Source organism: Salvelinus alpinus, chromosome 5 (assembly GCF_045679555.1).
Source record: "Salvelinus alpinus chromosome 5, SLU_Salpinus.1, whole genome shotgun sequence".
Classification (NCBI taxonomy): domain Eukaryota; kingdom Metazoa; phylum Chordata; class Actinopteri; order Salmoniformes; family Salmonidae; genus Salvelinus; species Salvelinus alpinus.
The window spans coordinates 31,975,432-31,998,944 of NC_092090.1; the positions used below are offsets into that span (position 1 = coordinate 31,975,432).

The 23,513-nt window shown below is 42.3% G+C and overlaps 1 protein-coding gene across 1 annotated transcript in view; it reads left to right on the forward strand.

Moving 5' to 3' along the window:
• LOC139575925 (synaptotagmin-9-like) overlaps positions 1-23,513 on the forward strand; it is a 43,495-nt gene that overhangs the window by 5,300 nt on the left and 14,682 nt on the right. Inside the window, exons 2-3 of the mRNA XM_071401385.1 lie at positions 9,538-10,042; positions 11,440-11,998. Of these exons, the coding sequence (XP_071257486.1) occupies positions 9,538-10,042; positions 11,440-11,998 (1,064 nt within the window). The remainder of the gene's footprint in view (positions 1-9,537; positions 10,043-11,439; positions 11,999-23,513) is intronic.

Genomic DNA, 23,513 nt, shown 5'->3' on the forward strand with positions numbered 1-23,513 from the left:
GGACATCAGGTGGACATATGGACAATGCTCTCTATCACTCAAGTATCTCTGCACATTATACATATTGTATTGGAACTGTATGTAGCTTACTTACGTCTTGGGTGTTCTACCTTATGTTATTTTCAATACTACGTTGATATTGATTACTGCATTGTTAGGTTTAGAGCTTGCAGCTAAAGAGGAGGTTCAGCACAATGTTCACCCTGCTTAGTGGCATTTCAATGGCATTACTGTCATGAAGCACTCAATCAACTGATTAAAATAATGCAGGTAACATACAGTATATGGACACGGAGGTACATTTTCACACAGTTGGTTCTCCATATTGCAGTATTTTGTGATCCTGGATCATGTTTATAACAGCTTGGAGGAGCTTGAAAGGAGGGATCAGCCCAAGAAGATTCACGATTGTTTCTGAAGTTTTTTGATCTTCATAATAGCCTAGAAACACAAATTGAGATATTATGTGTGTGGTATGTTGGTATGACATCATCAAAGCAAGACAACAAGTCAGAGTGACCTTGTCCCATTTACCACCATGTACAGTGTCGACTGTACACACGTTTTGATGAAGTGTTTGCATGTGCTCTGAGAAATGCAAGAGCGGTCAAGGCTCTGAAGATAATATTTTGGGACAGACTTCATCATTCACCTTCTTCACACTATCACAACGTAGGCCAACTCACTGCAATATTTGAAGTGACTCAATTAAGGGTGCATTTATTTTAGACTGCTGTGGACTATAATCGATTATTTTAATCAACTGTTTGATTACTGATTGACGTGAGAGCTATCGGAACAGTATAATTATTGACTTTGATGTGTAAAAGGTGTTCTATCCCTGACATATTACCGCTACAAGACCATGGTGCTTGCCTACGGAGCTGTGAGGGGAACGGCACCTCCGTACCTTCAGGCTCTGATCAGGCCCTACACCCAAACAAGGGCACTGCGTTCATCCACCTCTGGCCTGCTCGCCTCCCTACCTCTGAGGAAGTACAGTTCCCGCTCAGCCCAGTCAAAACTGTTCGCTGCTCTGGCACCCCAATGGTGGAACAAACTCCCTCACGACGCCAGGTCAGCGGAGTCAATCACCACCTTCCGGAGACACCTGAAACCCCACCTCTTTAAGGAATACCTAGGATAGGATAAAGTAATCCTTCTAACCCCCCCCCCCTTAAAAGAGTTAGATGCACTATTGTAAAGTGGTTGTTCCACTGGATATCATAAGGTGAATGCACCAATTTGTAAGTCGCTCTGGATAAGAGCGTCTGCTAAATGACTTAAATGTAAATGTAAATATCAGAGGGGGCAGCATGGGTGAGGTTAAGGAGGAAGAGGGGGAGGGTAATAGAAAGTTAGTGAAGGAGCATGTGGAGGAGGAGACAGCAATAAGAGGAGCAAGAAGAGGGGTAGGGGGTGTGCAATACTAGGCTCATTAAGGAAGCCCCAGACTCCCAGCTTGCTTTGCCTCAACATTCTGAGGGAATATGTAATGGAAGGGGCCATGTCAAAAACAACCCCTTTGCTTTTTACTGCAATCAAAGGTGGTCAGCCTGGCCTTTTACCCTGCATGTGATTTCCTTTGGTCCGCCCAGCAGATTCCACATCCATTAGTGCTGAGCGATTACTGCTTTTTGAGGTCGGTTTGGTTTCTGTTCTATTATTTTGGTGGAATGCTGTAACAACACAGAATAAAACAATTAATAAAAGTCCCATGATGGTAGTGACTGCACATTACTGCTTATCACTTATTAACCATCATTTAAGCACATTACTTTAATAAAATATTTCAGTTGTGTATATTACGTTTGTTTTATTTGATGACTTTATTATTTCATTCCAAGTCATCCTCTCATCTCTGTAGAGCTGCTGCCTATGCTGTCTGACAACATCACTATTTTAGTCGTTCTTCAAAATAAATAAGGCATACTTTTATGACTGCTGAATACAAACTATCAATCACTTTGATCATGTATTTTCAGGTAGAGATACCTGGCTAAGCAACAGCTGCGCTTTATATCACCTCAGATCGCACATTCTTCTCTCTTCCGTAGCAGGAGTAAAAGAAACACAGATTGGCTAAGTAGATTCACAATGGATTATGGTCAGTGTAGTTAATTACTACTGTTCAAACTGAGCAAACATATAAATGCAAATGTAAAGTCTTGGTCTCATTTTTCACGAGCTGCATAAAAAGCTTATTTCTTTCAAATTGTGTGCACAAATTTGTTTACATCACTGTAAGTGAGAATTTCTCCTTTGCCAAGATAATCCATCCACCTGACAGGTGTGGCATTTCAAGAAGCTTATTAAACAGCAGGATCATTACACAGGTGCACCTTGTGCTGGGGACAATAAAAGGCCACTCTAAAATGTGCAGTTTTGTCACACAACACAATGCCACAGATGTCTCAAGTTTAGAGGGAGCGTGAAATTGGCATGCTGACTGCAGGAATGTCCAACAGAGAACAGATCATTTAATGTTAATTTCTCTACCATATGACACCTCCAATATTGTTTTAGAGAATTTGCCTGTACGTCCAACCGGCCTCACCATTTTTAATTTTTTATTATTCTGATTAGCTGGGCCTAGCTCCCCAGTGGTTGGCCTAGCTCCATGGCTGCGCCCCTGCCCGGTCATGTGAAATCTATAGATTGGGTGATAATGCATTTATTTCTATTGACTGATGTCTGTCTATGAACTGTAACTCAGTAAAATCTTTGGAATTGTTGGATGTTGTCTTTATATTGTTGTACAGTATAGAATATTGGCCTGTTGGAAACTACAACTCCATACTACATCGCACAGTTCAGGCTGGATCTGATATATCTTTAGAGAAATTGTGCAATTTGCGCATTGAGCTCACAGACAAAAAAACGAACTAAATGGAATTAAAATAATTGAACCGATGTTGTTTAAAAAATGAAAAATAACCAACATTTTGATTAATCGCTCAGCACTAAAATCCATGAAACAGACCTAGCATCAGTAGCCACAGCTCTCGACCTGAATGGTAATTACATTTCAAGAGATTTGCCATGTTTGGAATTTTGTCTTTCCACGGCTGTGCATCATTTTTACTGTTACTGATGATTGCCAAACAGCTGTCTTCACTATTTTCACTTTCACCCCTGTGGAGGTACAGTTTGTAAAAGGTCTACGATAAGATTTCATTAAGATGTGGTCACTGAGATCCAGAGAAACATAGTATCTCACAAACCCAGACCTTGTTTAAGACAAGATAACATCCTGAGTGTTCTCTTGCATAGCCCTATCTGTGCTTAGTCATTTAGCATACATATATAATTAAACAAATAACTAAAAAAGCTTTCTCTCAGTGGATTAATTACACAAATCATAATTTCATAATTTCCTACGCCTCAGTTGATGTAAACCCACAGGGTTTCATTAACAATGGACAAACAGGGCTGGAGAATGGAACAGCATATGGCAAAATATGGTGAACTACACGGTACAATACTGTATGGTGCAAAACAATTTACAGTTGAGTGGGTTTGTTTTATAAATGCCTCTAGACAATCTGGCCATTTAACTCCTATAAAGATAGTTAGGGAAAATGCCCGGCCTCTGTATGTTTGCCATTATGTGCAGTAGTAATGAGTGGGGGAGTGCTGATTTTCTCTGCAGTTCGGAAGGTGTACGTTAGTTAGGTGTCATGCATTGTGTTACATTGTGTGACCCTAATCTCTGAGAGTTTGCTAAGTCCTCCAAGTTCAAGGGGTGACAGCTGTGCCAAAATGATGAATTCTCAATGACACTGATTCATGTCTTTGAAGATCTCTCTTTGGCGGAACTTCATCTTCTTCAGAAGAATTCCCAGAGAGGGATATCTCATCATCACTTCACTTCCTGGGATTGCTTTGGAGGCAAATGCCAAGATGAATCAGAAGGCTCTTCGTGATTGTCTTTCTGTCCCCCCCCCCCTTCCGCAGTGACTGGGGGACCCTGTGCCAGTGAGAATGAGCACACTTAATTATTCATCACAACACTTTGAAATCTTAATCTTTCATTTGTGATAATTGAGGCTGCATTGATATGGCCAAAAAGTGCCTGCAACCGATGTTGCATGGAAACATGGGAACACAGTAAACCCTAAACAGTCTCTCTAGCTCTCATCAATAGCATCATCAACATACAACTACACAACATGTTGCAAGTCATGCTGTAAAAGCTGTCACATGAAAATATAATTACAGGATTACTTGCAGCATTTTCACAACGCTTCTCACACTTGTAGTATCTTAGTTTAAACCGTGTAGAGGATGAGGACCAGCCTAGATATAGGGAGATTCTCCATTGGGCATAAATCCATCCTCTCCTCGACTCCTCCGTCCTCCTCCCCTCCTGACCCGGAAGATCGTTACCATATGTAGGAGAATATCATTTTGTTAATAGGTGAACAGAGGAGTTTGCAGTTCTCCTCGATAGCCTCTCCCGGCTGAGAATTCTTACGTATATCCTGCCAGAGTCCTACCAGGAAGAGTTTTGTAATCCGCCACACATCCTTTGAATCAACAGTTTTTTTCTCAGAGGAGAAAAGCACGCACACGTTTTAAACGCCCACCTTTAGTCTATAAAATGTCTGGTACAACTAGCAAAATGTGTTTGAGCCACTTTATACACAGTTTGCCTGATGACGAGCTTGTGGAGGGGAGTCTCATTTCATCAAGCACATTTGTTTCCACGTTTCCTCTCCTCGATTACATTGACATTTTTCAAAAGGAGGCAGGAGAGGACGGAGAGAGGATGCATCCTTGCATGATTCACAATTTCTTCAAAAATAAGTTGAAATTGAAAACGTTGGTGTTCACATGTGTATTTGTCTGATTTACAACTACACAGGACCAAACGTTTTTATTAAAATAAGAAATTTAGATTTTTCACTTCAAAGTCCAAAAACGGCATGGATAAATTATTTAAAATTCGAATTAACTTGGTTGGAGGCAAGTGATTCTCAGCAAGTGTAATTTATCTCACCTGCGGTAATTTGCAGGGCCAACGGGGCAAAAATAGCCATTAAACCAGCCATTCAACCAGTTGGGTTGAAATCTGGTGACAGAGACGGCCATGGCATATGGTTTACATCATTTTTATGCTCATCAAACCTTAATTAACTCAGTTACCACACCAGTGTGGAAGCTCATGCTTTCAATATACTTTGTATCCCTCATTTACTCAAGTGTTTCCATTTACTTTGGCAGTTACCTGTATGATGTGGTTAGTTGGTACGTAAAATACCTATCCAGGCGTAAGATCTGGCATGCGTCAGCAACGCCTGGGCAGAGTAGCGTGCCCTTTACCTGCACCAACAGCTCTCCTTGGATGAGGAGGAGATGTTGGGCATCGTAAAAGGACCTGGCATAAAACATTCAAACCTCTAAACAGGTATTCTGTTCACTATGAACATAGCCTTCGTTAGTGTAAACATTTATACTGTATATACGGTCAATCTCTATGGCATAAACATTAGAGTTTCCAAATACTAAGGCTAAACATTTCAAATGAAATAACATTATAAGAAGACATATTCACCGTTTGTTATTTTATATTACCCTACAAAGCACAATGCTTTATCTTGAATTAGATATACAGTTGAAGTCGGAAGTTTACATACACTTAGGTTGGAGTCATTAAAACTAGTTTTTCAACCACTCCACAAATTTCTTGTTATCAAACTATAGTTTTGGCCAGTCGGTTAGGACATCTACTTTGTGCATGACACAAGTAATTTTTCCAACAATTGTTTACAGACAGACAATTTCACTTATAATTCACTGTATCACCATTCCAGTGAGTCAGAAGTTTACATACGCTAAGTTGACTGTGCCTTTAAATAGCTTGGAAAATTCCAGAACATGATGCCATGGCTTTAGAAGCTTCTGATAGGCTAATTTACATCATGTAAGTCAATTGGAGGTGCACCTGTGGATGTTTTTCAAGGCCTACCTTCAATCTCAGTGCCTCTTTGCTTGACATCATGGGAAAATCAAAAGAAATCAGCCAAGACTGGTTCATCCTTGGGAGCAATTTTCAAACGCCTGAAGGTACCACGTTCATCTGTACAAACAATAGGACACAAGTATAAACACCATGGGACGACGCAGCCGTCATACTGCTCAGGAAGGAGACGCGTTCTGTCTCCTAGAGATGAACGTACTTTGGTGCGAAAAGTACAAATCAATCCCAGAACAACAGCAAAGGACCTTGTGAAGATGCTGGAGGAAACAGGTAAAAAAGTATCTATATCCACAGTAAAAAGAGTCCTATATCGACATAACCTGAAAGGCCGCTCAGCAAGGAAGAAGCCACTGCTCCAAAACCGCAATAAAAAGCCAGACTACGGTTTGCAACTGCACATGGAGACAAAGATCGTACTTTTTGGAGGAATGTCCTCTGGTCTGATGAAGCAAAAATAGAACTGTTTGGCCATAATGACCACGTTTGCTTGCAAGCCAAAGAACACCATCCCAACCATGAAGCACGGGGGTGGCAGCATCATGTTGTGGAGGTGCCTTGCTGCGGGAAGGGCTGGTACACTTCAGAAAATAGATGGCTTCATGAGGAAGGAAAATAATGTGGATATTTTGAAGCAACATCTCAAGACATCAGTCAGGAAGTTAAAGCTTGGTCGCAAGTGGGTCTTCCAAATGGACAATGACACCAAGCATACTTCCAAAGTTGTGGCAAAATGGCTTAAGGACAACAAAGTCAAGGTATTGGAGAGGCCATCACAAAGCCCTGACCTCAATCCTATAGAAAATTTGTGGGCAGAACTGAAAAAGCGTGTGCCAGCAAGGAGGCCTACAAACCTGACTCAGTTACACCAGCTGTGTCAGGAGGAATGGGCCAAAATTCACCCAACTTATTGTGAGAAGGTTGTGGAAGGCTACCTGAAACGTTTGACCCAATCGAACAATTTAAAGGCAATGCTACCAAATACTAATTGAGTGTACAGACCCACTGGGAATGTGATGAAAGAAATACAAGCTTAAATAAATCAATCTCTCTACTATTATTCTGACATTTCACTATTATTCTGACATTAAAATAAAGTGGTGATCCTAACTGGCCTAAGACAGGGCATTGTTACTAGGATGAAATGTCAGGAATTGTGAAAAACTGAGTTTAAATCAAATCAAATCAAGTTTATTTTATATAGCCCTTCGTACATCAGCTAATATCTCGAAGTGCTGTACAGAAACCCAGCCTAAAACCCCAAACAGCAAGCAATGCAGGTGTAGAAGCACGGTGGCTAGGAAAAACTCCCTAGAAAGGCCAAAACCTAGGAAGAAACCTAGAGAGGAACCAGGCTATGAGGGGTGGCCAGTCCTCTTCTGGCTGTGCCGGGTGGAGATTATAACAGAACATGGCCAAGATGTTCAAAATGTTCATAAGTGACAAGCATGGTCAAATAATAATCTGGAATAAATGTCAGTTGGCTTTTCATAGCCGATCATTAAGAGTTGAAAACAGCAGGTCTGGGACAGGTAGGGGTTCCATAACCTCAGGCAGAACAATTGAAACTGGAATAGCAGCAAGGCCAGGTGGACTGGGGACAGCAAGGAGTCATCATGCCCGGTAGTCCTGATGTATGGTCCTAGGGCTCAGGTCCTCCGAGAGAGAGAAAGAAAGAGAGAAGGAGAGAATTAGAGAGAGCCAAGATTTTCAAAATGTTCATAAATGACAAGCATGGTCAAATAATAAATCAGGAATAAATGTCAGTTGGCTTTTCATAGCCGATCATTAAGAGTTGAAAGCAGCAAATCTGGGACAGGTAGGGGTTCCATAACCGCAGGCAGAACAGTTGAAACTGGAACAGCAGCAAGGCCAGGTGGACTGGGGACAGCAAGGAGTCATCATGCCCGGTAGTCCTGACGTATGGTCCTAGGGCTCAGGTTCTCCGAGAGAGAGAAAGAAAGAGGGAAGGAGAGAATTAGAGAGAGCATACTTAAATTCACACAGGACACTGGATAAGACAGGAGAAGTACTCCAGATATAACCAGCTGACCCTAGCCCCCCGACACATAAACTACTGCAGCATAAATACTGGAGGCTGAGACAATAAATGTATTTCGCTAAGGTGTATGTAAACTTTCGACTTCACCTGTAGCTAGTATGTTTGTGGAAAACAATTTAGCAAACAATGAGTTCTGTGAGGAGAAATGAACGGCATCATCACATGTCATCACATCAATTTAAACTCTTACAGAGGATCCATCACGTACTTTAATCGCTCAAAATGGCTGTTAAATATCACCTGCACCCCAGGTATATGTAAATATTGAAGATTTAAGCCTGAAGAGTGGCTTGAAACTTGTTCAAGGTGGGTCAATTGATTCCCATAGAATGTTTCTCCACAACACATTGTCTTGCTCTTTTCCTATCAGTCAAGGACAGTGGATTACAGCAGCACTACAATCAGGACCCTGGGACTCCAGAGGAGATAATTAAACAACTTCGGATAATTCCTAATTAAGTTTGTCACGCTCTCTCTTTAAGAGAATATTAAGGGAGAATGAGAAAAGTTCCCGCAAAGCACACTTGTAATTAACCAAGCCATTTAAAAAAAAAAAATTGTGCACTGTGATTTAATCAGTCTTAGGCCGTTCCTTGTGGTGTGTCTTTAATGGCACACAGCTAGAGAAGCCCAAAGGCAAACTCTGACATACACTACATGACCAAAAGTATGAAGACACCTGCTCGTTGAACATCTCATTCCAAAATCATGGGCATTAATATGGAGTTGGTCCCCACTTCGCTGCTATAATAGCCTCCACTCTTCTGGGAAGGCTTTCCACTAGATGTTTGAACATTGCTGCGGGGACTTGCTTTCATTCTGCCACAAGAGCATGAGTGAGGTCAGGCACTGATGTTGGGCAATTAGGCCTGGTTCGCAGCCGGCATTCCAATTCATCCAAAAAGGTGTTCGATGGGGTTGAGGTCAGGGCTCTGTGCAGGCCAGTCAATTTCTTCCACACCTATCTCCACAAACATTTCTGTATGGATCTCGCTTTGTGCACGGGGGCATTGTCATGCTGAAACAGGAAAGGGCCTTCCCCAAACTGTTGTCACAAAGTCGAAAACACAGAATCGTCTAGAATGTCATTATGTGCTGTAGCGTTAAGATTTCCCTTCATTGGAACTACGGGACCTAGCCCGAACCATGAAAAAGAAAACGAGACCATTATTCCTCCTCCATCAAACTATGAATTGGGGCAGGTAGCGTTCTCCTGGCATCTGCCAAACCCAGATTTGTCCGTCGAACTGCCAGATGGGGAAGCGTGATTCATCACTCCAGAGAACGTTTTTCCAATGGCGGCGAGTTAAACATTTTGTTAAATGATGATGTGATGATTAATTCTCTCCCAAGCCTCTGTCTTGTACATGTGTCATTGATCTTTGTTTGTCTCACTGTACCTCTCACATCCTTGTATAAGTAAAATTACCCTACTAACTCTCTCCCTTTCTTTCCTCCCTCTCTTCCTCTTTCCCCCCCTCCCTGCATTCTGTAGATGTGTCGGTGAGCCTGCTGTCCCTGGTGGTGACAGCCTGTGGCCTGGCCCTGTTCGGGGTCTCAATCTTCGTCTCCTGGAAGCTCTGCTGGATCCCATGGAGGGAGCGTGGCCTCTCCCCCAGCATCAAGGAGCCCACCCATGGGCACCACGATTCCCCCATGGCACCTCTGCAACCCTACGTCCCAGCCAGGGAGCCAGTCTATACGGCCGTCGACCCCCCCGTCCCTGCCCTCGACCGCCGTGAGTCCCATCGCTGCTCCATTGTCCCTGTGGCATCTGGGACCGTGACGGGGCCGGTGACCCCCGTATCACCGCCCCCCATAGCGGCAATCATCCCCATCCCAGAGGCAGCCATGAAGATTAGCCACACGTCTCCAGACATCCCCCTGGAGTCCCAGAGTAAAGGCCGCGAGAACGGGGTCCACACCAACCCTCGTACGCAGAGGCAGACCACTGAGCCCTCACCCTCCGTCCGGTCAATGTCTATACACACAGAGATTGGGTGAGTACTATATCACAGTCCTCTACTATGATGAAGTCACTATTGTGCTATGTACTGTGCTTGTATACTGTAGTACCAACTTTACCAGGGTCCCTTACAATATAAGACTGCTACTAAGACTGCTACTTTGCTTTCATAATACATCGTATTTAATTAGTTCACCACAATGGTTATCAAAGTAGGAATAAAGATTTCAATACTGTACATTGCCAGTACATGAGTAACACAGTCCACCAGGATTGGAGTTAATTCCACAAATGTAATTCTAATTCAATTCTTTCTCCCTTTAAATTCCATTTAATTTGATTTGAATTCCAGGTCAGTCTTTGAATTCAGAGATAATGACATTCCTCTAAATTCCAATGTTAGGTTTAAATTCCAAGAATTCCACAAATTAAAATTAAATTCTCTCAGGCTTTCAGGCTGATCATGTCAGAAATATAGGAATGCTGGTTGAAACTATTGCAAATAAATCCTACAGTAAATGTGTTTATTTGTGATCATTCCTTTAACTGCGTATTGTAATAATACTGAATTCCAATTACATTCCAGAGGTTATATGTTTTTATAATTACAATTCCATTCCAATTAAAGAAAGTCCCAAAAATATAATTCCAATTCCGTAACTTGAAGATTTTTAACATTTCAATGTAATTCAATGTCAATTATCCACCATGAGTGAACTTGTAAATTGAATTGGAATTTCTAATTATATTGGAATTTACCCCAACCCTACTGTACAAGTATTTATACTGTCCTTCTGAAGTACAGGCGTCATAATTGGTTTGCGACTTTGGTTTGCACAATATTTTGCATGAGTGAAATATACCCCGACAGCCCATTCATTCATTTGAAATAATTTTCTCCAGATTCTTAATTTCACCTTCAAAACATTGTAAACTCTTCCACACATAGGTAGAAACCATGACTCACTTCGTTGTTAAAGCCCTGTGTGACACAAAAAAGGCAGTTGGGAAGTTCTAGCATTAACCAGGTTTAGAACATTGAACAGAAGCTCAGACATAGCAACCCAGCAGCTGTAAGGCAGCTATCCCATTGAGTCTTGTGGAGTCACGTCCTCTACAGCAAACAATGTTCTATGAGCAATTCTAACCACAGACACTCTTTATATCAATGAGTTTCACTTTAGTTTTAAGTAATTTGTTTGTGTTTGAAGGAAAGTCTATCCACTGCTCAGCCAAAAACCGAGTACAGTGAATTGTTATTTTTGTCGATTGTTGCTTGAGCCGTAATGGTCATATTTGCAGAAAGCCTTTGTCTATTATATTCAGGTACTCTGTTGTTGTATCAAATACACATTTGCGGTCTCTCTGTGTGTCTCCTCTCACTTATGCTGACAATGGTAATGTGTCTCTTTCTGTCTGTCCTCTACACAGGTCTGACTCTATCCGTAGATTATCCGTAAACAGGTCCAACCCGGACTTTAACGTGGCCCAGTTCCAGAGACAGGACTCTCTGACTGGGATGGGCCTGGGTCTGGGCCGTCTCAAACCAGAGCTTTACAAGCAGCGCTCCCTGGAAGGGGATGAGGGGGGCCGGCGGGGCGGAGGCTGTGGACGCCTACACTTCATTCTCAAGTTCGACTGTGACCTGGAGCAACTAATCGTCAAGATCCACAAGGCGCAGGATCTCCCCGCCAAGGACTTATTGGGGACCTCGGACCCATACGTCAAGATCTACCTACTACCGGACCGGCAGACCAAGCACCAGACCAAGGTTCACCGCAAGACACTCAACCCCGTGTTCGATGAGGTATTCCTGTTCCCCGTGGAGTACGCTGAGCTGCCGACGCGCAAGCTGCACTTCAGTGTCTACGACTTTGATCGCTTCTCGCGCCACGATATCATCGGCCAGGTGGTGGTGGACAACTTCCTGGATCTGGTGGACTTCCCTGCAGAGACAAAGCTTTGCCGGGACATCCAGTACGTCTCCACGGTGAGTCAACACGTTCTGTTTGATCACTTCCTGTTTCCAGCTTGTAGGGGAAGGATTGTTCTGCTTAAATGCTGTAGATTTACTAAAATAAATGGTAAATTATAACTATAGCAGAATATTAATTTCAGATTAGCCATTTTTACGGCACTTTCCTCTGGTTGAATGCCTCATATACATTTTTTAAGATGAGCCACAGTAAGCTATCAGTGAGTCGCTTCATCTGCAATAGAGAAAATGGGCTCTATTTTCGGCAGCGTTAAGGCGGCGCTTGTGTCAAACGTGTGTTAGTTTGCAATTTCGTCATGTAAAAACTGGCGCACTGGCATTTTCCAGCCCTAATGCCGGGTTCGGCAATTTACCTGCCTTATATCAGCTTGCTTGTGCTCCGATGGGAGGGGTGGAAATATTTGTGTCCTTAAAAACATGATCCAAAGTGCTAATTTGAGGCAGCACTGTTAGGTATATGTAAGACCAATCAAAAGCTGGATTTAGCAGTTGGTTATGGCATGTATTTTGACAGCAGAAACGCAGCCTATCCAGCTGTGACACACACTGCCCATATGCGCATGGCACAAGTTTAGCCTAATGTGCTTTTGGCACCTGCATATACTTCGTATTTAGAAACAGAAAAATAACATTTATACGTTTTTCTCATTTTATTTTGTTAGAAACCAAGCATAGCCTCACCTCCTCTCAATCAAGACTTTTTGTAGTCCTGCCTAATGCCATTGCGAAGTAGTCAAAACTCGATAAAGGGTTTGGCTCCTGGGACCGCTTGGTTATAAATCTTAATTACCAAAACTTTATTAAAGTATAAAGTTTGAGAGGAGTAAAACTGTGAACTGACATTCCCTTTTCATCTATGCATTATAGGCAAGCCCACTTTATTTTAGCAATGCAAGTCCCGTTTGGACATGTTAAAAAAGAAATGTATGATATAGGCTATGTGTCAATGCCCATCATGAATAGAGAGATGAGAACCTTGGTGAATACCGGTGAACCTTGTATTTAGAAGTTATCTATCCCTGAAAATTGCTTGTTTTCCATTTTATATGTTCAAAACCCAAGCCCTCCCTTAGGCCTACTATAATGAAGGCTGGTTCAACTGCAATGTGTGTCTTTTTTATCCTGGAGATTTTATGATATAATTACATTTTATATTTATTTATTGTTGTTGTTTAAAAAAACGGATTGCTGTTTTCATTTTATTCCAACCGATCTTATTGGAATGATTCACCTGTCTGGTTTAATGGTTACAATGTCTGTGGCACACCTGCAATGCAACTTCTGCAGATGTGTGAGTGGGACCTGATCTGTAAGATGGATCCGATTATGTTCATAAAGCATAGGCCGATTTGGGAGCAGTATGACGGTGAATGGACATTCTCCCTTTCGCTCTATATTGGATCTTTGTCCAGCTACTGTGAAAAGTTACGATGTTCCGTTAAACCCTCCATAGTCTTCTTTGTTTTAATATTATATGGCCATGGGGAGAAATGATGGTGCCTGTAAGTGTGACATAGCCTATTTAAAACAAGTTGTTATTTCATTTTGTTTAGAATTTGATTATAATTATGTGTTCTATTTTTAGGCCTTTTAGGCCTTGCTTATTGACAATATTTGGCATGTCCCTGCTCAGCCATAAAGCAATTTACAGTAGGCCTAGCCCGTATATCACTGTGAATGCTTTTGAAGCCAAGCAATAACCCAGAGCAATGTAGACTGCAAATGGGTTCAAGTTAACGTGTTTAGCAAAGATAGGTCTACATTTAGTTATTTAGTTTCTGTAAGCTATTTAAGAAGCTTTAATGGACTAACATTGGAATTGGAGTTGATTCCAAGGCAATACATAAAATACAGTAAATACACAACTTGAAGCAACCACATATTTCACCAGGGAGCACGTTCAGGGAGCACGCCAAGACTCAACACACCCATAACTTGTTTATTCATCAAAACACAGCCCTTTCGCACCAATGCCAGCAAGTGTGCCGATAATTGTGATCGTGATAACAGCAAAAATATTATGGACACACCACTGAACCTATAGTGCTTAGATTTACCATTGCATTAGGTTTGTTAAAATTGAGCCCAATGTGTTTCATTTGTGGGAGAAATAAGTCGGCAGGAGACGTCTGACAGTGAAGACCTACTGTTGAAGTCGGAAGTTTACATACACCTTAGCCAAATACATTTAAACTCAGTTTTTCACAATTCCTGACATTTCATCCTTGTAAAAATTCCCTGTCTTAGGTCAGTTAGGATCACCACTTTAATTTAAGAATGTGAAAAATAGTAGAGAGAATGATTTATTTCAGCTTTTATGTCTTTCATCACATTCCCAGTGGGTCAGAAGTTTACATACACTCAATTAGTATTTGGTAGCATTGCCTTTAAATTGTTCAAATTGGGTCAAACATTTCGGGTACCTTCCACAAGCTTCCCACAATAAGTTAGGTGGATATTGTCCCATTCCTCCTGACAGAGCTGGTGTAACTGAGTCAGGTTTGTAGGCCTCCTCGCTGGCACACGCTTTTTCCGTTCTGCCCACAAATTTTCTATAGGATTGAGGTCAGGGCTTTGTGATGGCCTCTCCAATACCTTGACTTTGTTGTCCTTAAGCCATTTTGCCACAACTTTGGAAGTATGCTTGGGGTCATTGTCCATTTGGAAGACCCACTTGCGACCAAGCTTTAACTTCCTGACTGATGTCTTGAGATGTTGCTTCAATATATCCGCATCATTTTCCTTTCTCATGAAGCCATCTATTTTCTGAAGTGTACCAGTCCCTCCTGCAGCAAAGCACCTCCACAACATGATGCTGCCACCCCCGTGCTTCATGGTTGGGATGGTGTTCTTCGGCTTGCAAGCATTCCCCTTTTTCCTTCAAACGTAACAGTGGTCATTATGGCCAAACAGTTCTATTTTTGTTTCATCAGACCAGAGGACATTTTTCCAAAAAGTACGATCTTTGTCTCCATGTGCAGTTGCAAACCGTAGTCTGGCTTTTTATTGCGGTTTTGGAGCAGTGGCTTCTTCCTTGCTGAGCGGCCTTTCAGGTTATGTCGAGATAGGACTCTTTTTACTGTGGATATAGATACTTTTGTACCTGTTTCCTCCAGCATCTTCACAAGGTCCTTTGTTGTTGATTTGCACTTTTCGCACCAAAGTACGTTCATCTCTAGGAGACAGAACGTGTCTCCTTCCTGAGTGGTATGACGGCTGCGTGGTCCCATGGTGTTTATACTTGCGTACTATTGTTTGTATCGATGAACGTTGCACCTTCAGGCATTTGGAAACTGCTCCCAAGGATGAACCAGATGTGTGGAGGTCTACAATTTTTTTCTGAGGTCTTGGCTGATTTCTTTTGATTTTCCCATGATGTCAAGCAAAGAGGCACTGAGTTTGAAGGTAGGCCTTGAAATACATCCACAGGTACTCCTCCAATTGACTCAAATGATGTCAATTAGCCTATCAGAAGCTTCTAAAGCCTTTACATCATATTCTGGAATTTTCCAAGCTATTTATAGGCACAGTCAACTCAGCGTATGTAAACTTCTGACCTACTGGAATTGTGATACAGTGAATTATAAGTGAAATATTCTGTCTGTAAACAATTGTTTGACTAATTACTTGTGTCATGCACAAAGTAGATGTCCTAACCGACTTGCCAAAACTATAGTTTGTTAACAAGAAATTTGTGGAGTGGTTGAAAAACAAGTTTTAATTAATGACTCCAACCTAGGTGTATGTAAACTTCTGACTTCAACTGTACCCAAGAAAGAGTGTTTTAACGTGGAGAAAACAGAAATGACTGCTAGCCAGCTCACTGAGCTGACAGTTGGGGAGAAATTAGAAGAGTTAGCTGGTGCGTGGAGCGAATGGATCACCACTTTTTCAAAGAGGATTTCTCTTATGATTACTTTGTTCTGTCTTACTGTAGTTCTGGTGCTGGTCAATAGAACGTTTCTTCAACCTGGAGTATAGTATCAGATCATTGTTACTACACTGAGCCTAATGAGAGACGCTGATGTATTATTCTGATAGGTCTGGGGCAATATGAAGTTCATATATTTGGGCAAATATTTAAATACCTAGTGTTGGAATCCCACAAAGGAAAATAGGAGTCATTAATCCATATGGGGCAAACATGTTATTAAGTTGAGTCTAATTTCAGTTAGCCTACACATCATTGTGTTTCTCCTCAGATTTTATGCTGCACATATGTGACTGGTTACAGGATCCTATGCATTTGACACTAGTTCCCTATACAATTGCATATAGGGAGAAATACAGGATTCTTCCAGGCTAGCCATGATTGGCTGAGATAGTGGACGGGATGGAAATCCCGAGAGATTGGTGTGTTATGTCACAGGCTTCTATGTAAAAATGATTGGGGGCTCCCCTGGTCAGTATATAGATAATCTTTTCTACTACAGATTTTTGGGACTATATAGCTTTTTTTAATTTAACCTTTATTTAACTAGGCAAGTCGGGTAAGAACAAAATCTTCTTTACAATGACGGCCTACCCCGGCCAAACCCTAACCCGGACGACGCTGGGAGAATTGTGTGTTGCCCTATGGGACTCCCAATCACGGCCAGTTTTGATACAGCCAGGAATCAAACCAGGGTCTGTAGTGACGCCTTTAGCACTGAGATGCAGTGCCTTAGACCGCTGCGCCACTCGGGAGAAGAGACACAAAATAAATAGGAAAAGAGACAAAAAATAAAACACCACCAAAATGGGCAGGTGCTCCAGCACCCCTAGGGCCCTACCTGTACTCGTGCTTGCTAGTATCTCATCTCTCAGTAGTGAAGCATTGTCTCCTTCAGGAAGATAACTCATAATCACGTTCTCTGCATTGTTCCATCCAGTGGACCCTGGTGAAGGACACAGAGGCATTTCCATTAGTATTAGCATTAAGCACTAATCTTACCAATTCACCGCATCTCAGCTCCTTTCCACCAGGTCCTAACCTCATTCAGCAGAGCTAAATGGGCCCATGGTGATGATGCCTGAGGTCGTCAGGAATGAGTGCTCATCACAGTGCCGCGCAAATTAGACAACTGACAGCTCTGTGTGTGTTTGTGTGATGGAAAGTTCAGTGTGTGTTTGTGTAAAAATACAATACCATTCAAAAGCAGCCAACAAGTGCTAAGCATATGTGGGAACTCCTTCAAGACTGTTGGAAAAGCATTCCAGGTGAAGCTGGTTGAGAGAAGGCCAAGAGTGTGCAAAGCTGTCATAAATGCAAAGTGTCTACTTTGAAGAATCTCAAATATAAAACATATTTTGATTTGTTTAACACTTTTTTGTTACTACATGATTCCATATGTGTTATTTCATAGTTGTTTTATGTCTTCACTATTATTCTACAATGTAGAAAATAGTAAAAATAAAGAAAAACCCTGGAATGAGTAGATGTGTCCAAACTTCTGACTGGTACTGTATGTCTGTCACTCTTAGCACTGGCACAACTACAAGTACTGTATAACCTTGTAACCGACAGTTATGGATGAAGACCATGAAAATAAAATAACTGTCTAAAGAAAAAAGAAAATGGGACCGGACAGCCGGGCATTTGTGCGGTCGAGTCCATTTCTGCTGTAACATTTTTATTTATTTTTTATTTCGCCTTTATTTAACCAGGTAGGCCAGTTGAGAACAAGTTCAACTGCAACCTGGCCAAAACAAAGCAAAGCAGTGTGACAAAAACAACAACACAGAGTTACACATGGGACAAACAATCGTACAGTCAATAACACAATAGAAAAATCTATACACAGTGTGTGCAAATGTAGAAAGGCAATAAATTGGCCATAGTGGCGAAATAATTACAATTTAGCATTAACACTGGAGTGATAGATGTGCAGATGATGATGTGCAAGTAGAGATAGTGGGGTACAAAAGAGCAAAAAGATAACAATATGGGGATGAAGTAGTTGGGTGGGCTATTTACAGGTTGTCTATGTACAGGTGCAGTGATCGGTAAGCTGCTCTGACAGCTGATGCTTATAGTTAGTGAGGGAGATGTAAGTCTCCAGTTTCAGTGAATTTTGCAATTCGTTCAAGTCATTGGCAGCAGAGAACTGGAAGGAAAGGAGGCCAAAGTAGGTGTTGGCTTTGGGGATGGCGAGAGAAATACACCTGCTGGAGCGTGTGCTAGGGGGGGGGGGGGGGGGGGTTGCTATGGTGACCAGTGAGCTGAGATAAGGTGGGGCTTTACCTAGCAAAGACTTATAGATGACCTGGAGGCAGTGGGTTTGGACTCTACAACGTGAAGAAATATTGTTGCTCTTTGCTGAAACAAGCAAGGTGTTGTAGCAAACAAGTATTTGGTTGCTTAGGCAATGCCCCCCTTCCTGCAGCAGCACATGCAGTCGAGGAGAGGAGAAAATGTGCATGTACATTTAAAAAAAACTTTTTTTCTTTCTACTTTTTTCTGTAGAATGCTGTCTCCTGCATTTTTTTTATGACACCCTCAAACCTCTTCTCCCCATTATGTCTTCTTAGAATAGAGATGTTTAATCATCTCCTCACAGCAATCCTTTTCAAAGCTGTGTAAGATCAGACAGACCTGTCTTGTTGTGGACAATCGCAGGTAGGTCCTGTCTTCAGTGATTCCATTGATTGACCAGCGCCTTTCTCAGTGTGTGAGTGTGTGAGCTACAGTAGCTGGGATGTGACCATTGATCCTGTCTGTGTTTTTCATGTCATATGGAACTGGCATTTATCAGAGCTCTCCCCTCCCATTGATTATAAAATACGATTCATATTCTTCCAGGGAGGTCAGTGCTGAATCAATGAGGCGTAGCTGATGAAGAGAACACCCTCACACACACTGATATATGATGACATTTGTCACAGATGATTTAACACCCACTCAGAGCACTCCTGTACACACAGGTTTGTGATACAGTCACAGTGCAAGGAAAGCATGCAAATGTTGACAGCATGCATAATAATAATTCATGAGCCGGTTATTCTGTCCTCTGTGTTGGGGTTCAGGTGATTCTGTACCTTTAATAGTGATACAAGTCTTGTAGTTTGTTTGAACAGCGACCTTTTTGACTTTCATGAGTTTGGAACCCAGGTGACCTGACTCTAGGTGACTCATTATTCCTTCAGGATGACTGTGTTAGAGCCCTGTGCCCTGTTGCCTGGAGAATAATAGGGATAGCTAATGACCTGTCCTTCCCTTCAACCCATATCAATGGAACTCAAAGGCACTTAGACCAGGGGTCTTTTGTTCCAGCCAATGTGGCTGGTTGCATAGTGTAAGTCAGGGCTGGCCAGCCCTACTCCTGCAAAGCTACGTAGAGGGTGTGCAGACTTTTCCAGCACTGATTCCACCAATGCCCTGCTGATTGGTAGAATCCTGTGTTAGTGCTGGGCTACATTCACATAGAGATCTTATATTGAGGTCCTGGGGTTTTGGATGTAAAGGTTGGGCTTCAGAGTGTACTCAGTGGTAATTATCTGAATGCAGGCCCTCTGCTGCCTTGTTAACATCAGCCGTCCTCTCCTGTCCCCCCTCCTACTCTGCTCCCTCTCTTCATTGCTCTACTCTCCTCTCCCCTCCACTGCTATCTTCTTGTCTCACATAATTGGTTGTCTAACATATTGACCATGTGTGTGCGTGTGTCTGACTGTCTCAGTGTGGTTTAATTGGATGCTCTGTGACACAACTGAACCCTACCTCCATCCCCTCACCTCCTCTGCCTCCTCTCTCTCACCTCCTTCCTCCCCTCAGCTCTGCCTCCTCCGCCTCCACCTCACCTGTCTGGTAATCAGGCAATTGGTTCTCTCTCTCTGGGTGATGATGTTGAGATGACGGTGTACCCACCATCTCTGATGAGCTCTACTGTAACCATGAATACTAATGTTCGACTAAATAATAATATGAATACACTCTTATAAAAACAGTTCTAACTGGAACCAAAAAGGGTTCTAACTAGAATCCCAAAATATTTTTTTTCTAGTAGTTTCTAGGTAGTAGGCTGGGCAGAGAAATAAAAGTATATAGTGGAAGGCAGACTCAGTGTAGGTAGTAATTAATAAATGGTCACTCATATTGAGTCTTTGATAAGTTCAATTAAACTTTTAAATATCTTTGCCACTTTGATCGAGCCGTTATTTAGGAAGATGACCTAAATAATGTGCCAGTGAGGGGTTGTCTGGTAACATGGCTCATTAGCTCTGAGTGTATCTATATTTGGGAAGGACAAAAATCTCAGTCTCAAGCTCATGGTATTTCATTTGACAGCAGGCACACAATTGAGAGCAGTGGTATTTGTATGTGTGTGTGTGTGTGCATGTGTGTGTGTGTGTGTGTTTGTGTGCGGGAGTGTGAGTGTGCATGCATGCGCCACATGTGCTTTTGTGCATGTTTATGTTTGCATACACATAGCAGGATGGAGAGCTTCATTTCAGAGGGGAGTGACCTAAATCTCGGCTGTCAGTGAGAGGGAGGCAGCTTTGACAGGTTGACACAGAGATGGTGATGGCATCCATTAATCACTAAAGCCTGTCTAGGGCTGGACTGGGCCTCCCACTAAGTCTGGAGCCCCAGCAACAACAGGGAGCAGCCCTACCCAAGACCAAGACCAAGAAATCATACATCCCTCATGACTAAGACCAGGAGTTTTCCTGACCATGTAACCTGACCAGGAAAACTCTGGGCCTAGTTATAGCCTGTAAGTTATACATTTATAGTTTTTTATCTTTATATTTTATTTTCACAATGATATTACAATTGGATTGCAATAGTCTTGTTTGTGTTGAGGTGCTTGTTGTTAGCGTTCCTTAGCCTGAGGGCACATAAAGCTCTCTGGAACAGTTCAAACCCAAACCAAACCACATGATATCTGTCTAAGATGCTCTGTCAAGCTAAGGACCCTGGGAATAAACACCTCCATCTGCAACTGGATCCTGGACTTCCTGACTGGCCGCCCCCAGGTGGTAAGGGTAGGTAACAACACATCCGCCACTCTGATCCTCAACAAGGGGGCCCCTCAGGGGTGCGTGCTCAGTCCCCTCCTGTACTCCCTGTTAACTCATGACTGCATGGCCAGGCACGACTCCAAGACCATCATTAAGTTTGCCGATGACACAACAGTGGTAGGCCTGATCACCGACAACGATGAGACAGCCTATAGGGAGGAGGTCAGAGACCAGGTTGTATGGTGCCAGGACAACAACCTCTCCCTCAGCATGATCAAGACAAAGGAGATGATTGTGGACTACAAGAAAAGGAGGACCGAGCACGCCCCCATTCTCATCACCGGGGCTGTAGTGGAACAGGTTGAGAGCTTCAAGTTTCTTTGTGTCCACATCACCAACAAAATATCATGGTCCAAACACACTAAGACAGTTGTGAAGAGGGCACGGCAAAGCCTATCCCAGGGGACTGAAAAGATTTGGCATGGGTCCTCAGATCCTCAAAAGGTTCTACAGCTGCACCATTGAGAGCATCCTGACTGGTTGCATCACTGCCTGGTATGGCCTCCGACCACAAGGCACTACAGAGGGTAGTGCGTACAGCCCAGTACATCACTGGGGCCAAGCTTCCTGCCATCCAGGACCTCTATATCAGGCGGTGTCAGAGGAAGGCCCTAAAAATTGTCAAAGACTCCAGCCACCCTAGTCATAGACTGTTCTCTCTGCTCCCGCACGGCAAGCGGTACCAAGTCTTGGTCCAAAAGGCTTCTTAACAGCTTCTACCCCCAAGCCATAAGCTAATCAAAGGGCTACCCAGAACCCTCTTTTACACTGCTGCTGCTCTCTGTTTATAATCTATGCATAGTCACTTTAACTCTACCTACATGTACATACTACCTCAATTACCTCAACTAACCAGTGCCCCCGCACATTGACTCTGTACCGGTATACCCCCTATATATAGCCTCGCTTGTTATTTTACTGCTGCTGTTTAATTATTTGTTACTTTTATTTTCTAATTTCAATTTTTTTATTATCTATTTTTTACTTAACACTTATTTTTATTTATTTTCTTTCTTAATTAACTTCTTAAAGCATTGTTGGTTAAGGGCTTGTAAATAAGAATTTCACTGTAAGGTCTACACGTGTTGTATTTGGCGCATGTGACAAATAACATTTTATTTTATTTTATTTGAGAACAGTTCACAGACCCAGCCCAGTGAAATGGCTTTCTCTTGACTTTCATAAGCAAGCACATGGCCTCCAACACAACAATTTACTGCAAATGACAACCCGCTCATACAGAGTCTAGCTACAGTTTATTATGTACACTAGTGTTAACCGCTCACTGTGTACTGTGACATGAATACACATGCATATCGGAGGAGGTTGTTAGGGTCTTGAAGGTAAAACTGTTGTGGCTGATGAGGGGGCTTGAACCAGAGATCCTCCAGTTATAAGTAACGCATTACCTCCAAAGCTATCATCTAGCAAGTCAGAGTCTAGACCCAGCGAAAAATGTCAGAGCACACTTATATTATCATAGATCAGAAGAAACAAAGAAACCTGACAGGACTACTCCCTAGTGTCTATAACACTGTGTCCACCCAATATATTCTATCTTCCCTCTCTCTGCACCACTACTCAAGGGGAAAAGAAAAAGAAGAAAAAACAGAGTGAGATGAAGGGTGAGACAGTATGAAACAACCCCGCTGAAGTGTTACTGAGAAAGAGGGAGGAGTGTGTCTCATAAAGCTGACAAGATCATTCATCTCTTCCTTCTTTCACAACCTGAGGCAATCATATCCACATCTCCTCACATAGCTGACAGAATCACACAGGCAAATCCTCACTGACCAGCTGTATCAGTGCTCGGTATAATGGGGAAGATATACATGGGGACGGAATGTTATTCTTTACAACATGCCAGTTGCACTGAAATGTCACAGTTATTGTAAGATAACAACACGCCTCAATTACTTTGGAAATGTAGCAGGTTCTCTGAAATGGAACAGTTATTGTAAGATAGCAACTTGCCTTGAATGACAAAATAACTCCTCATCCCTTTCATCATTAGCTAGACATAGTTGTATTGTAGAGTTGTATAGATCAATGTTATTTTCACAGCCTTTTGGATCTGTTGTAAGCTGCTGTTATGTTTGAATAAGTGTAGACAGAGTGTGTGTTACTACTGCACTCTGATACCACTGCACACCAAACATAGACGACGTCGATGACAGTCATGGCTCCCGAAATAGTAGAGCAGTGATGTTGTTCAAATGACATCCCAGAAAGCGTCAGAGAAACAGTGAAAGTACAGTTTTACTTGTAGCTTGGCCTATTTCGAGTACGTCAAACAACACATTGTCGGTTGGTGGATATAAAGTCTAGGATCTTTGATAGGCTGATGAATAATTTGTGCCAGGAAATAATCAATGCCACCTATTGAGGTTAGGATAGGGCTAACGTGTGCCATATTATCTGATGGGACCAGCTGTAACTTACCGTTCTGTGATGTGCAAGTAAATCGACAATTTTAATTGGCTGATACGCATTTTGTGTCGGAGAACCT